Consider the following 14,833-nt stretch of genomic DNA (forward strand, 5'->3'; position numbering starts at 1 on the left):
CTTCCCAGGCTGAGCGGGGACCTAGAGAGAGAAGGTCTGGCATTCCGGAGCGTGGGGGGCGCCCGCGGGCGGGCGGGGCGCGAGTGGGCGGGCTCTGCGGGCCGGGGGCGGGGCCAGGTGCTGTTGATACACAAAGAAGCACCCGAGCCCGGCCCGGCCCGCCCCGCCCACTGACGTCCTGGGGTGGCCGCTATAACCCGCCGCTCCCGGTGCCACTCCGGAGTCTCCATACGTCGCTGCCCCGGAGCGTCTCGCCCCGCACCACCCCCCGCTGCCCGACCACGCGTTCCCGCACACTCGCGCCTTTCCCCTGAGACGGCGGACGCCGCACGATTGGGGGGCAACTTGCCATTTCCCTTTTTTATTAAAAATTCTTTTTCCTGCTTATTGTTGGGGGGGGCGATTTTTTGTTTTGTTTTGTTTACGATTTTTGTTTGAGAAAAACCCACCGAAGGAGTTCGCGTGACATTCCGGGATTCGGGAGCGGAGACCACCGAGGTAACAGCGCGCGGGGGGTCTGCAAAGGGCGCGAGCGAGGCCCCGGCGGGAGTGGGGGAGGGGCCGCGGCGGGAAGGCAGCTGCGGGGGTCGTTCCCCCCCCCAGCCCCCCCTAGAGGCGATTGCGGTTGGCAGGGCCGGCCTTATCCCCCGGCCCACTAGCGGGGGGTCGCCGCCCACCTTCGGACAGGGGAGGGGTGCGCGGCGCGGGGGCCTCGTGCCCGCCCGGAGCAGAACCGCATTCTCCCGTTAGGGGGAGGGGAGCCAGCCAGGCCCGCGTCTTCGCTGCGGCAAGTCTTGTGACTCGTTTGCATGAATAAAAATAATGAAGTCCAGGGTGTCTGGCATCCGGGGGCACGGAGGTGGGTTTGGGTTTTTAGTGTAGCAGAGGCCGCGGTTGGGGAAAACGGGCCGCGGACGTTTGACAATCGGCGATCGATATTGCATCAGTTGCCATTCCGGGCATAGGAGGGGCCGGCGGCGCCAGCGCTCGCCAGCCACATGCCAGTGGACGGGAGTGCTCGAGGGCACGGGCGTGCGGTGTAAACAAACCCGCCGCGCTCCCGGGGACGGTCACTCTCCCCTGCTCGACGGAGACTCCGTCTGCCCTTTCCGCCCCCTCGGTGGGCTAACGGCCGCAGGGACATTTCCCCCCCCCTCCCCCTCGGGAGGCCCAGGGCATGAAAGGACGGGTTCCGCGGCACTGCTGTTTCAAGTGCTGGGAGCGGGGAGCTCTCTGTGCGCCTGGGCGGCATGCACACCTAGGCAATGCCTGGGTGGGCTGTGCGCCCTGCGTGCCTGTGCACGACCGGAGAGGCTGGGGAGTGCAGCCACAGACCTCCCCGCACCCCTCCCGCAGACTTGGGACCGCGGAAAGGCTGAAATACTACAATCTGCCGTGGGTCTTTGGGGTCCGAAGGGCGCGGGGCCTCGGCGGGCGCGGCGCCGCGGCGGGACCATCTTTGTTCTCCGCGGCTCGCCGTCGGTACTTTTCCGCCCCTCGGCGCGCCCCCGCCCCGCGCGCGCGAGGCTGGTACTTTTCCACTCGCCTGGCGGGGGCTGAATCAGCCGCGCTGCGCCGCCCGGCGGCGTCACGTGACGCGGGCTGGGCGGGCGCTGCGGGTCCTGACGCGCCGCCTCTACCTTCGCCCGCAGGCAGGCAGGCAGGCGGGCGGACGCGCGGGGCGGCGCACGCGAAGGACAAAAGGAGCCCAGTGTTACTCGCGGCATCTGATTCCGCCCGGTGCCCAGCATGAAGAAAGCCGAGGTGGGAAGGTTCAGTATTTCCCCGGATGAGGACAGCAGCAGTTACAGTTCCAACAGCGACTTCAACTACTCCTACCCCACCAAGCAAGCCGCTCTGAAAAGGTGGGAGAAGTTCCGTCCTTTCTTTAAAGGCGGCTTTTGCTTCTGTTTCTTAAATTCTTGTAGCACTTGGAGAATGATCTCTGAAAGAGTCTCCGGTTGTCTTATTGCAATGACAGTATCTGGCGTGAAAGTCGACCCCTACTTAGAACTTAAGCATTTACATGAAGGTGTGTGACAACGAAAGGGCTGTTTTGTGTTAAAGCGTTCCATTGTCTGTTTCGATCCAACTTAAGATGTTTTTCTCTTTCTGTTTTTTCTTGTTTGTTTGTTTTGTTTTCTGCAGCCATTATGTAGATGTGGATCCTGAAAACCAGAACTTTCTACTTGAATCGAATTTGGGGAAAAAGAAGTATGAAACAGACTTTGTAAGTTAAAAATAATAAATAATTTGTGTGTCTGGCTTTATGGAGTGAAAGAATAGTTTTACTTTTAGATTTCAAATCTAACTTGCCCAAAGCTGGTTTTCTCCATTTAATTATTGTTATATGTTTGGTTATCGTTTTCCCTCTATGTAGCATCCAGGTACTACTTCCTTTGGAATGTCAGTATTTAATCTGAGCAATGCGATTGTGGGCAGTGGAATCCTTGGGCTTTCTTATGCCATGGCTAATACTGGAATTGCTCTGTTTATGTAAGTATGTGTAAGTAGTGAGTCTGCCATGCAGGGCAGTTAATATGATGATACAACGCGTTTTGGCCCCAGAAACTAACTTGAAAATCATTTGCTTAAAATTTAAAATACGAGAAACAAAAAAATAGTTTATTCTGGTATATAATTGCATGATATCAAGAAAGCCAATTAGGGAAAAGTAGGACCACAATTAAAACTGATAATTAAGTCTAAAGTCTTTAAGTCAATGGGAATAGTTAAGACAAAGTATTAACAGGTGGATATTTTAAAGGAACTATTGATAAATCCAGGGTGGTTAGAAATTTTATTTGGCAAAAATCTGAAGCAAAAAAATATTAATAAGCACAGTACTTCCAAATCAGTTTGGTAAATTGGCATAGACTCCCCAAGGACCTGTGGCCCCTGAATGTTTAAGGAAAACAAAAAATTTAAAGTATATATAAGATGTAGTAGTATTTGCTAACCTGAAATATGTTTGTTTTAAGAAAAGGGATTCATAAAGCAACTGAAAAGCAACCCATATGCGTTTTTTTAATATTTATTCTAGATCTGATTGCCATATGCCATAGCAAAAAATTAATGTTTTAATAAGTACCTGCTTCTAAATGGTATTTTTTTCTTGGTTGTCAAGTTAGAATTAGTTACTCCTGTGCTTTCCAGCCTGTATACCTAGAATAGAGTTTTGGGGCTATAGAAGATTTTAGAGCAGTGATTCTTAACCATTGTGGGGTCACTGACCCTTGGAGAATGTAGCAGAAAGTATGGACCTTAGTTCCAGGGGGAAAAGCACAAAACAAAAAAATACAGTAAAATTCAGCATACATTTTCACTGATGTTTATGTCATAGGTATTAAGTTTAAGTACATTTGGGCTTCTGGCTAAGTCAATTTCTATGGAAGATGTATGATCGATTTTGTTGTACAGATGAAGAAACATGGAATTGTCCCTTTGTGACAGATAGACATTTTGTTAGCTGACTGGTGTCTTCTCTTCAGGTTATGTTCCCAGCAGAGTAAAATGTTCATGAAAAGAAAAGCAGACCTTTGCAAAGCTCTGCTTTTTGGTGAAATTCCATGCTGAAGTTAAGCACAGTTTGAGCTTTAGAAGCCAGAATTAAGCTTCCTCCATTAACAGGAGGCTTTTGAGACCTCTTACTAAAGTGAAGGACCAGAAATTTACATAGAAAGGCCCCTGGAGTTCCAAAGTTTTTAGTGGGAGAATTGAGTGGCATCATTATTAAATATTTGAAAGCCTTCCTAACTCTTATTGTAAAAACTGGAAGCAGTTCTTAAGTGGGGTTCTAGTGCAGTATTTTACATGGCATCTCAGTTTCATAGGTAAAACCGCAATTCTGATATATTAGCCATGTACTTTGGAAATTACTTATATTTTAATAGGGTCTCTGTTTGACGATTATGGTTAAATAGTATCAGGAATGCTAAAGTAGTTTTTAATCCATCAGTATTTTACTCTGTAGCTCACCTTATCCAGTAGAATCAATCTTGAGGTTGAAAGAGAACCTCAAAGCTTCTGAAGTCCATGCATCCCTCGTTGTCATTTCAGCGTAAGGAAAGGAGGACTGGATTTGTCAGCATACTTTGAAAATCGTTTTTGATTAAACCAACAACTTTGTCTACTTAGAGGTTAGGCTGATGATTGTCCTTTCCCACCTCAGATTTAGACCCCATAAAACATTTGGCATTAGAAGAGCAGTTTGATGTCACCACCTATGTTTAACTAACAGACATCAGTTTCTTTGCCAGACCTTATATGGTACTGTATTCGGTTTGCTCTTACAGAATCAAAAACATTTGACTGTCTTCTTGTTTGCAGAGTTTAGAGTTTTCTATAAGAGTTTCCCTGATTTTGATTTGTTGTTCCTTCTACTAAAAAGAAATTTATATTTTTCTTGGCTTGCCCTGGGGGAGGAAAATAAAGCTGGACTGAGAGAGAACCTGTGCCCTAAAGGGAAACATTAGGAAACCTTAGTCCCAGTTCTTTTTTCTCCCGCCCTATTCCAGGGAGGCTATTGCCTAGACAGTTGGACTAGTAAGTCTACTTGTTCTAAATAAAATAGCACAGGCATTGTTTAACTTTGTGACAGTGCTGGGCCTGTATTCCACACCATAGGATGCAATATATATTGTCACATTAGTTGCTCTTCTGATTTATGCTATCTCAGTTGGATCTCAAAAGTACTCTTGTAGACTGGGTTTCCTGGCAGGTATTATCACCATTTTACAGGTTAAAATGAACTATTAAAGTGCAGACAAGTGGCAAGTATGCAGCTAACGGTGTCAGAATCAAATTATAAGTCTCATAACTCCACCACTTTAAAGCTTGGCTTTCTGTAACTCCCTGCATGTTTGGTTCAATGGGTAAACTGCCCTTGCTAATACTGTAGAGCCTATTTTATTTCCTGAGATATGATGTAAGTTTTTTTAGGGCTAGGTAAGAGAATATGTTGATACTCGAGCCAGTAGAGTGTCATTCTTGAGGACATGCTATCTAGCACAGAAACTGTTAGGACAAGTTTCATATTTAATGTTCCAATACCAACACTGAAGAATTGTCTTTGAATAGAGCTATGCTTGTTTATAACCTCGTACCTTTTCTTTCTCTCATCAGAATTCTCTTGACATTTGTGTCAATATTTTCCCTGTATTCTGTTCATCTCCTGTTGAAGACTGCCAACGAAGGAGGTATGGTAGCATGCTTGGTGTTTCTGAAACTATTATGCCTGTATGATCTTGCTCCCCGTATAAAATACTTGCTTCACGCTACTGCGTTCTTCCAATTACAGGGTCTTTATCATATGAACAGTTGGGACACAAGGCATTTGGAATGGTTGGAAAGCTTGCAGCCTCTGGATCGATTACAATGCAAAATATCGGAGGTGAGAATTTTTTGAAAGGTGATCTGGGTAGACTTTTTGCTTTGTGTAGCAGAGTGGTGACACGTTACTTTTGGTGTCACGTGCCACATTTTGCACTTGTAATGGTATAATTTCTTTCCCTCCAGCTATGTCAAGCTACCTCTTCATAGTGAAATATGAGTTACCTTTGGTGATCAAGGCATTAATGAACATTGAAGATACAACTGGGTAGGTGCTAAGTAAGGTTACTCATAAGAAACAATTCTAGTCTAAAACAGTTAGATACATTTTATCGAAGTTGGGTACAGAATGATTATCAGTAAATTACTGTAAATGTTATTGTTAAAACTGAGAACTTTGGAGAATGAAAGGCCAAAGGTGGTAGCTGGTCCTGTAACTCTGGATAACTAAGTTCTAACCTACATGTAAAAACAGGTTTTCTACACTTTTCCCTTTATATTTACTCTTTAGAAATTATAGCTGAGTAACACCCCAACCTACGTTAGGACTACAACTTTGAATTATGTTAAAAACCGATTCCTATTTGCTTTTTGTAAATTAGAAATTCTTAACACTTACGCTGTGTAAAATTTGTAATATCAGAAATGTATGACCGTGATGTAGACATTTTATCCTTCCAGCAAAGTTATTCATCCCAGGCTACTAACAGGTTTTTATCTAAAGTAAGCATGGAGGAGATAATGGTACTTCCCCACTTATATGCAGCCCTCTAGCTCAAAATCCAGAGGTGTTGTGGTTACCTCCATGCTTTAGAAATTTATTTTGGTAACCTGATCTATAGATACTAGTTTTCTGTTGGATCTTGGTTGCTGAAGTGAGTGGAACAGAATTCACAGGGCAATTAGAATTTGAAATAATGATTTAAAAGAGAGGGTATAGTTGATGAAGGAAAAATATTGCTAGAACTCTTAGGACTCCTGGGTAGTATTTTCTCTTAACTTCAGAAGGGATCTTTTGACTAATTTTGGATTTAAGGTGGGTCAAGGTATTAAAATATACTCTTGACAACCTGGAATAAGTCCTGGTTTGGGGGTTGTTTTTTTCTGTTTTGTTTTGTTTTTGCCTATGTGTGAAAAAATTTCTTTGTTGAAGTATTTCATATGTACATTTGCTAACAAATTTCTGAAAGTAGCTTATTTTAAAATTTCCTTGTTTCTAGCATTAAAAATTACAAGCCAAAGCCATGACAAAGTTTGGTGTACAGTTTTTCTAAAAATGCTCAAAGATAAGATTACTGGCTTAACAGTGCCTCTTTGTTCCCTATATTAGTAGCAAGCATTTAAGAAGTGTTTTATGTTATGAATCAACTGGCAGACTTCCCAGAGCAAACAGTGGGACAAAAGTTACACTGTTTCATACCCCATTCCTAACCTGAGTGAACATTCATCTAGCACCAAAGTTAGAGATTTACTCCTGTTTATAGGCTTTTTGAATAAGTGACACTTCCAAACCTATCTTTTTTGTGTATGTTTTATAGTATATATATAAAATGAGTCCTGTGAGAAGATGTGTATATTATTCTGAGAATATCTGTGACTGGTTTTGACCTTGTTTTTCTTTTCTTTAATTCAGACTGTGGTATCTGAACGGTGACTATTTGGTTCTACTGGTGTCGTTGCTGCTCATTCTTCCTTTATCACTGCTGAAAAATTTAGGTGAGCAAACCCATCTCTAAAGAGACTTGAAATGATCCTCTCACTAGCTAATTGGCTTTCTCTTAATAGACACTGAGAGCTAAAAAGCTCTAAAAACATATCTTTAGGAGTTGCAGCTTACAAACCTCTTTAGTTCTTTCAAAATCCTAGCACCATCACTGCCAAGGCACTAAAATATGGTGTTGACATTTTATAATATCGTGTACTTTGTAAATAATAGAAAGTTTTTATTTTAATTATCAACTATTTTTAACTAATTCTATAGCTTAGTATGTAAGAATTAGAAACTTAATATTGTAGCCATATTGAAGTCTTCCAAGCAGAATTAAGTTATTTTATTTAGTAGAGAAAATATATTTGCCCTAAACTTATTTCATTAAATTAACATTTATCTCCCCCCGCCAGGATATTTGGGATATACCAGTGGCCTTTCCTTGTTGTGTATGCTGTTCTTTCTGATCGTGGTAGGTATAATTTCTTTAAAGCTAGAGATTTTATTTTTTATAAGCCCTGTCACATCATTCAGTTTAACAAATGAAAAATAATTTATTTTCAGGTGATTTGCAAGAAATTTGAGATTGCTTGTCCTTTTGAAGATGCAGTAAACAGCACCTTCATAGAGCCAACAGCTTCAGTACCTTATATGGCATTTAACACGACTGATGATACTTGCAAACCACATTATTTTTTCTTCAACTCACAGGTAACTAAATATAATCTTCACTTTCTGAAAGGAAGATTTTAGGGAAGAAAAGGGGGGAAACTACTGGAAATTTGAAAATAACTCCCAAGGTAAAGGAAGAGGGGTAAGAGCTGCTCTTTAGAAAACATGATTAGCTTATTATTGAGGACTGAGAAGAAAGCATTGGTTTGTGTCTTAAAGTAGATTAAGAAATGAGCCCTAGCTGGTTTGGCTCAGTGTATAGAGCGTCAGCCTGCAGAATAAAGGGTCCCGGTTTGATTCCGACCAAGGGCACATGTCCGAGTACAGGCTCAATCCCCAATTGGGGGCATGCAGGAGGCAGCCAGTTAATGATTCGCTCTCATCATCAATGTTTCTATCTCTCCCACTCCCTTCCTCTCTGAAATCAGTAAAAATATATTTTTAAAAATGGATTAGGAAATGAAATATATTATGTTAATAATTGATACATTCAGAAGTTAGGATACTGATCACACATAGTGAACAAACGAGAAGATTGGAATTTAATTATGTAAGGAAAACTATTGTAGGTTTTGATTATAACAGTTGAACATATAAAATATAAGTTGCACAACTGTGATAAGACGTGAGTTTGTTACATTGGGATATTGAGTACATTTTTATATCTTTTGCAGACCGTCTATGCTGTCCCAATTCTGACTTTTTCATTTGTTTGTCATCCTGCTATTCTTCCCATTTATGAAGAGCTGAAAGAGTGAGTGCTATACCTATTTTTATATAGATTTATTGGGAAAAAATTATGTGATTACTGCTATAACTACTGCTAATAAATATTTTTGTTTTTCTTTGAATTTATATAGCCGCAGCCGTAGGAGGATGATGAATGTATCCAAGATTTCATTTTTTGCTATGTTTCTCATGTACCTGTTTGCTGCCCTTTTTGGATACTTGACATTTTTTGGTAAATAATGTCTGTTTTTTAAAAAAAAGAATCACATTGTGAAATGAAATTGATATTTTAATATGTATAATTCTATTTAAAATTCAACCTGTTTTAGTATATTTCATTTGTGATAAGAAATTGAATTTAGAGCTTAGAATTTCCTATAGTATATTTAATCAATTTTTAGAATCCAGGTTCAAAAGTATACCATTAGTCATTTGATGCCATTTTTTTATGATATACTTACTTAATATCAACGTTCATCCTACCTTTTTCTTCCCATCACTTTCAAATTATACAACACATACAAAGTTGTAAGCCAAATCATGGGATTTAGCTGTTTAGCTCCTGTTGTTTTTAATGGGGGTCATGTGGCTAAATCTCTACTTGGTATTTAGAAAAATTTTCCTTCAATGTTATTTTAATTGCATTAACCCTAATTCTAAATTAATCTTATTAGCCTCTTAGTTGGTAGTCATTTTGTGAGTAGCTAATAATAATAACTTTGTAAATTTTGCCGCAAGTTAGATTTTCTACCTAATCTCCAGAGAAAACAGCACACTTAAAGTTTTGTTTTTGTCTTTCTCCACAGAAAAAGTTGAGTCCGAATTGCTTCACACATACTCTAAAGTCTTGGGAGCTGATATCCTTCTCCTCATTGTCCGTTTGGCTGTGTTAATGGCTGTCACCCTGACAGTTCCAGTGGTTATTTTCCCAGTAAGTAATCACTTGCTCTCTTTTCCATAGGAATGAGTTTAAATGTGAAGATTTGTGCCATTTTTATCTTCTGGGAGAAGGGAAACCCCATGAGAGCAATATGGAATTGATGGTTGTTTTGAGGGGGTTTTTAAAAATACTTTGTAAATTTTTAAAACCTCCCAGGGCATGTTTTTCATAATTGAAGGTGTTAAATGATCCCTTCATATGTTTAGAAAACAGCAGTAGATGAAGAGGCACAATCTTATTTAAAATAGCTGCTTGTTTTAAATAGATTTTCTATTTGGGTTTTTTACTCATTAAAGCTGAAACTTTAATTCGTTTATCTGTTTGTTTATTTTTGCAGATCCGGAGTTCCATAACTCAGTTGTTTTGTCCAACAAAAGATTTCACGTGGTGGCGTCATGGTCTCATTACAATATCCATCTTGGCATTTACCAATGTGCTTGTCATCTTTGTCCCAACTATTAGAGATATCTTTGGTTTCATTGGTAAGTTTTAGAAAGTATCAAGCTTGATTTAAGTAAGAGGAACTTAAGGTTTAAGCAGTGGATGATAAGTGGTTTATTGAACTCTCAAGAAATGGTAAATGTTCTTTTACAGGTGCATCTGCAGCTGCTATGTTGATTTTTATTCTTCCGTCTGCCTTCTATATCAAGTTAGTTAAGAAAGAGTCTATGAAGTCTGTGCAAAAGATTGGGGTGAGTAAGAGATTATGGCTATAGAAACTAATAATCTTCCAATAACAAATTCCTCAACCGATTTTAATTTTAGTCTCTAGCTATCATTTGTTATAGTTTCACTTTTAAGTTTCTAGTAAATGTTTCTGTAACAGTGTGCTTCACAGATGAAAGATTGGGGGCAAGGAGGTGAAAGACAGTTTGCCATCTAATACATGCTTAACTTAATTGCAAGAAAGTTATTAGATATTAGAGAGATAAATACTTAGCTTTTAGCACTTGTTGAACCAGTATTTTGGGGGCTGCCTCTTGTGTGACAGGCACTTAAATGGGCCTTGAGTATATAAAAGAGAAAAAGATGGGGTGTTTAGTCGAGCAAGAAAACCCATCTTCAAAGCAAAGCTATCAGAGGGTCTGATATATTAAGTGTAAACGATTCTGGTGGGTCTGTTTAGGAAAAAAGACTGCTTTTCAGTTTTTATTCTCTACCATTCTAATCTGATTAAAGTACTAGAATTGTTTATAAGCCAGTAACTGTATCTTGTTTACTCAAAGTATATAGTGGCAGTAATTGAAGGGTAGGATTAGAAGTAAAATTCTGTCTCTTAGAAAGACCTGGCCTGGACTCGGGCTGCATTTTAGGATGACTTGGGTTTGTTTTTGTGACCTCAATTTTTGCTTTGAAAAAATCCAGCCCAGTGCTACTTTACAAAGTAGTTTATTCAGCAAAGAAAATGATTTACCTTTTAATTTGAGAGAAAGAAATTTAATAGTGAAATTTTGGAAGGTTTCGGAGAGAGTTAGTTTGTATTATAGAAGACTCTTTGATTACTTAAGACCATTTAAATATCTTTAGCAAGGGGAAACTGTAGTTCTGTAAAATATTGCCGTCATTTTAGTAACGACAAGCCCATTTTTAAAAGTAGAAAGAGGAATGTTGAACGTAACACATTTTGTTGCTTGCTGATCCGTCTTCTCTGTGTGCTCCTTGCAGGCCCTGCTCTTCCTGCTCAGTGGCGTCGTGGTGATGATCGGCAGCATGGTGTTGATTATTCTGGATTGGGTGCACAATGCCCATTAGCTGGCACCACTCAAACTGCAATAGTCCGTTTGATGCCAGTGTTGAGTCAACTCTCAACTACTATGAAATTTCACCTAATGTTTTCAGTTTCACTTCCTTTTGAAGTGCAGATTCCTCGCTGGTTCTTCTGAGTGCAGAATAAGTGAACTCTTTTTTTGTTTTTGTTTTTTGTTTTTGTTTTTTTTTGTTTTTGTTTTTTAAAGGAACTATTCTGTATGATAGAAATGGACATTAACAACAAAACCACGAGTCTCGGGTTAATGGAAGTGACAATTTTATTCCATTCCAGAGAATGGACGAACTCTTAACTTTTATCAAGCCACATGTTTGGCTGTGTCATTGTTTAACTTGGATATTTTATGGTTTTACTTGAATGTGCCTAATGGAACCATTTGATGTGAGAAACAATTCTTAATTTACAGCAAAGTATTGAAATAACCATTGAGAAAAACACTATTATTTTTTGTACCAAAAATATTTAAAGACCTCAGAAGCACTATTTTACTTTTAAAAAAATGCTTTTTTTGAACATTGTCCAAAAAGTTGTCAGTAAATTCCGTAAAAAAATTTTCATTGTTTAAAAACAAATGTATTATGAAATGAATTGCCTTTTTGTAGGCATAATAAGCCAAATATGTTTTTTATCCAAAATGATTTTTAGAAAAAATGATGTAATGAAAAATTGTACTATGAGTAGGACCATAGTTTTTTTCCATTCAAACTTAACCATTTAAGGATAATTGATTGCCTATTGTTATACCAAATCAGATGAACTCTGTTCATCATTTTTCTTCTCCGCTCCCAAGTAATTTAGTTCATTCAGACGTATTTATGGCTTCAGTCTGGTAGAATGGAAGATAATGCAGATATTTCTGTGGGGAGTAAAATAACTAATTTTGAGGTACCAAATAGTGCAATTGGGTAAAACAGGGTTTATTCAGTTGCATCTGTTTCCAGAGTTGGATTGACAGCTCTGGGTTTTTTGGGCCAGCCCTTTTTTAACATTGCTTCCAGCAGTGGGAAATGGGCATTTGATGGCAATAAGGCCAAAACTATTCTAGCCAGAGTACAACTTTGCAAAATGCTCATCTACTACTGGAAGTGTGAATTACTTGATACTATATGGCTTAGTCATGTTCATGTTTTGTCTACAGTAGAGGTCTAATCCAGTTTACACCGATATTTGGAATAATGTAAGTTCTCTTCATATAGGCCACTGGGTTTCATGCAGTAAGCTTTCTAAAAAACTTACTTGCACTGGATTGTCATCTCATTCTTGTACAACACAGAATTATTTGTTTACATCCAACAAATGGTTAGCTAGGGAAAACAGTGCAACCTGAGTGTAAGTAGTTGGTACAACTGCATGTTCACCCTTCCATATAAATTCCAGTTAGAACTGAAAAAACTAGTTGGCTTTTAAGAGCACATTTATTGTATGTTACGGTGTATGGTGAATATATTATTAAATAATGTGGTACTTTGCTCATCAGGCATAATGTCTAAAATCTAATATACATAATTCCATTAGTGGTTGAGGGAAGCAAATAATGGAATCATCAATTGGTCATCTGGCTGTTAAGGTTTTCTCTTGAACTAAACATTTTTAGTTCTAGGCAAGGGCCAGAAATGGGGCAGACATGGTTTTTGTTACGCATTCTTGTATTATATGTGACTAGTTTATAGATCAGATATGTCTGTACTTAAAGACCCTTGTGGAACTGGAAGACGTCTTGTAGTGCTACTTTGGTGAAACCAATGGTCCATTTGTGTTTGTTTCTACAAAAGTAAGTAATTGGGGACCATCTAGAAAGGCAGTGAGAAGGCAGATTCTACAGCACTGCTTTCGTCTAATTGGACTTTGGTACTCCCTTCGAATCCAGAACCTCGTCTCTAGTTCAGACCAAGAATTGGTACTTCTGCTGGAACTCCTGAAAGAATTGCTGATTTTGGATCTGAGGCCTCTCAGAGAACACCAAGTACAGGTTCACATCCTTTCCTCTGGGAGGAGATACTCCATCAACCAAGAAAGAATGGAAAGAAGTCCTCACAGCTATCAGTGTGGGGAGGCTCAGCCAATCTTCTTTGGCTGTTTGAGGTTCAAAATCAGTTGCTTAGGATAAATTCCATTGCATGATTTTCTTGGAGCTCTCTTGTCTGTCCTGAGGTTCCTGAACAGTGAATTCCCATTAATAAGCAGTCTTCAGTATTAAAACCACTGTCTTGTCACCTCATTTTGCATTACTGTCTTCCGTGGGTGTTTCAGTTATAACTGTAATGTTATTTATAGAACAGCAGTAATCCATTAAAGCTAACCTATTTTTCAATATTTATGATAATCTATGTACATACATTGTCTGTCCATATGTATTTGTAAATAGGTTGTATATAATTCCATGGGTCAGGTTTGGGTCTTGGGTTCAAGTGTATATATTCCTGTAACTTTCTTAACTGCATTTTGATGAATTCACATTATGTATATCTAAGAATTGTCCCAAAATTACCTGTACAGAGATGTCAATATAAACAAATTGATAAATTGTGTAAACACTAAAAATTTTAAATATTGTTTAAATTGTATTTGCAATAAACAGACTGGTTAACCTTTTTTTTTTTTCATGAAAACTTGGTGCAAATTTAGATCTCTTATTTAAATTTTAAAAAGATCTAAATTTTCAAAATGCAGTAGTTACCAAAATGTGATCTAGTGTAATGAAATCAAATGTGATCTAGTGTAAGGAAAGACCTTTGAGAACATAGGTGTGTTAATCTTATGTATATAGTGTAAAAATCCCCCTTGTACTGTTAGAGGCCAACAATTCCAGTATGACTTGTTGGCAAAGAGTGCTACACCGTTTCAATGAAACATTGTATGTTTTAACTGAACTAAAATAAATACATGCTTAATCCGGAGTAGCAGTGTTTCCTTTGGGGTAATGGGATCAGCAGTGTCTGATGTATTTTGTAAGGACAGCACCTAGCATATAGGCCCATATGTTATTGATTATAATGGTGAAGAAAATGGTCAGGGAAGACGTTCTGCTTTTAAGTTCCTAAAGATTGTCAGTTGACAGGAGGAATAAGAAAAGCCCTAAAAATCATCGCAAGGACCCAGGTTGGAACCTGCTGTAAGTAGGCCAATAGTGCGTCAGAATCACTTGGGGAGCTTTAGAACAGATTTCTGGAACAAGTGCCTTCAATAGGATTCCATAGGTCTGGAGGGCTGCCCAGAATTTTCCCCCCTAGAAAGCTACCCAGGTGATAATTGATGCACAGTGTAAGGGGTGCTGAAACTCCTGGAAGAAGTCAGATTAGTTCTACTTTGGTGAATTGGCAGAGGAAGTGCTGTAGAGGATTGAATAGACAAGCTGGTGGGTATGTAGATGCCCTTAGTGAAGAGGATTACTAAGATACACAGCATAGTTTAGACCTATTTAGGGCTCCTGAAGTGAGCTATCCAAAGTGGAAACAAAAAGGGGGTTACCACAGAACAGCAGGTGTGCTTGGGAGTGGTTCCAAAGGCAAGGGGATTCTGCAAGAAACCCCTTATTAACCTTGGTCAAATGGGAAGAAATTTGTGAGTAGAAAGTGAAGCAGGATTTGAGCAATAAAGTTACTCATCTGAGAAACTTTGAACACCTACCACGTGCAACTAAGATGCTCATGGGAAAGAGGGTAGGGTTATGTGTCTGACTTTTTTT

The 14,833-nt window shown here is 39.5% G+C and overlaps 1 protein-coding gene across 3 annotated transcripts; it reads left to right on the forward strand.

Moving 5' to 3' along the window:
- The first annotated feature begins 214 nt into the window (after window positions 1-214).
- SLC38A2 (solute carrier family 38 member 2) lies at window positions 215-14,045 on the forward strand. 3 transcript variants are annotated; one of them, XM_081085179.1, is made up of 16 exons: window positions 220-498; window positions 1,653-1,865; window positions 2,149-2,230; window positions 2,381-2,496; window positions 5,125-5,198; window positions 5,300-5,392; window positions 5,518-5,599; window positions 6,965-7,047; window positions 7,453-7,511; window positions 7,604-7,750; window positions 8,386-8,465; window positions 8,572-8,672; window positions 9,247-9,371; window positions 9,718-9,862; window positions 9,975-10,072; window positions 11,046-14,045. In XM_081085179.1, the coding sequence occupies exons 2-16, from the start codon at window positions 1,750-1,752 to the stop codon at window positions 11,130-11,132; spliced, it is 1,488 nt and encodes a 495-aa protein (XP_080941305.1). In that variant the 5' UTR covers window positions 220-498; window positions 1,653-1,749; the 3' UTR covers window positions 11,133-14,045. The 3 variants fall into 3 exon arrangements, with proteins under 3 accessions (XP_080941306.1, XP_080941305.1, XP_080941304.1); XM_081085178.1 differs by having other exon boundaries at window positions 1,657-1,865; XM_081085180.1 differs by lacking the exon at window positions 2,381-2,496 and having other exon boundaries at window positions 215-498.
- The last annotated feature ends 788 nt before the right edge of the window (window positions 14,046-14,833 follow it).

The sequence above is a fragment of the Myotis nattereri genome (genome assembly GCF_964212035.1).
Source record: "Myotis nattereri genome assembly, chromosome: 2".
NCBI classification, from domain to species: Eukaryota; Metazoa; Chordata; class Mammalia; order Chiroptera; family Vespertilionidae; genus Myotis; species Myotis nattereri.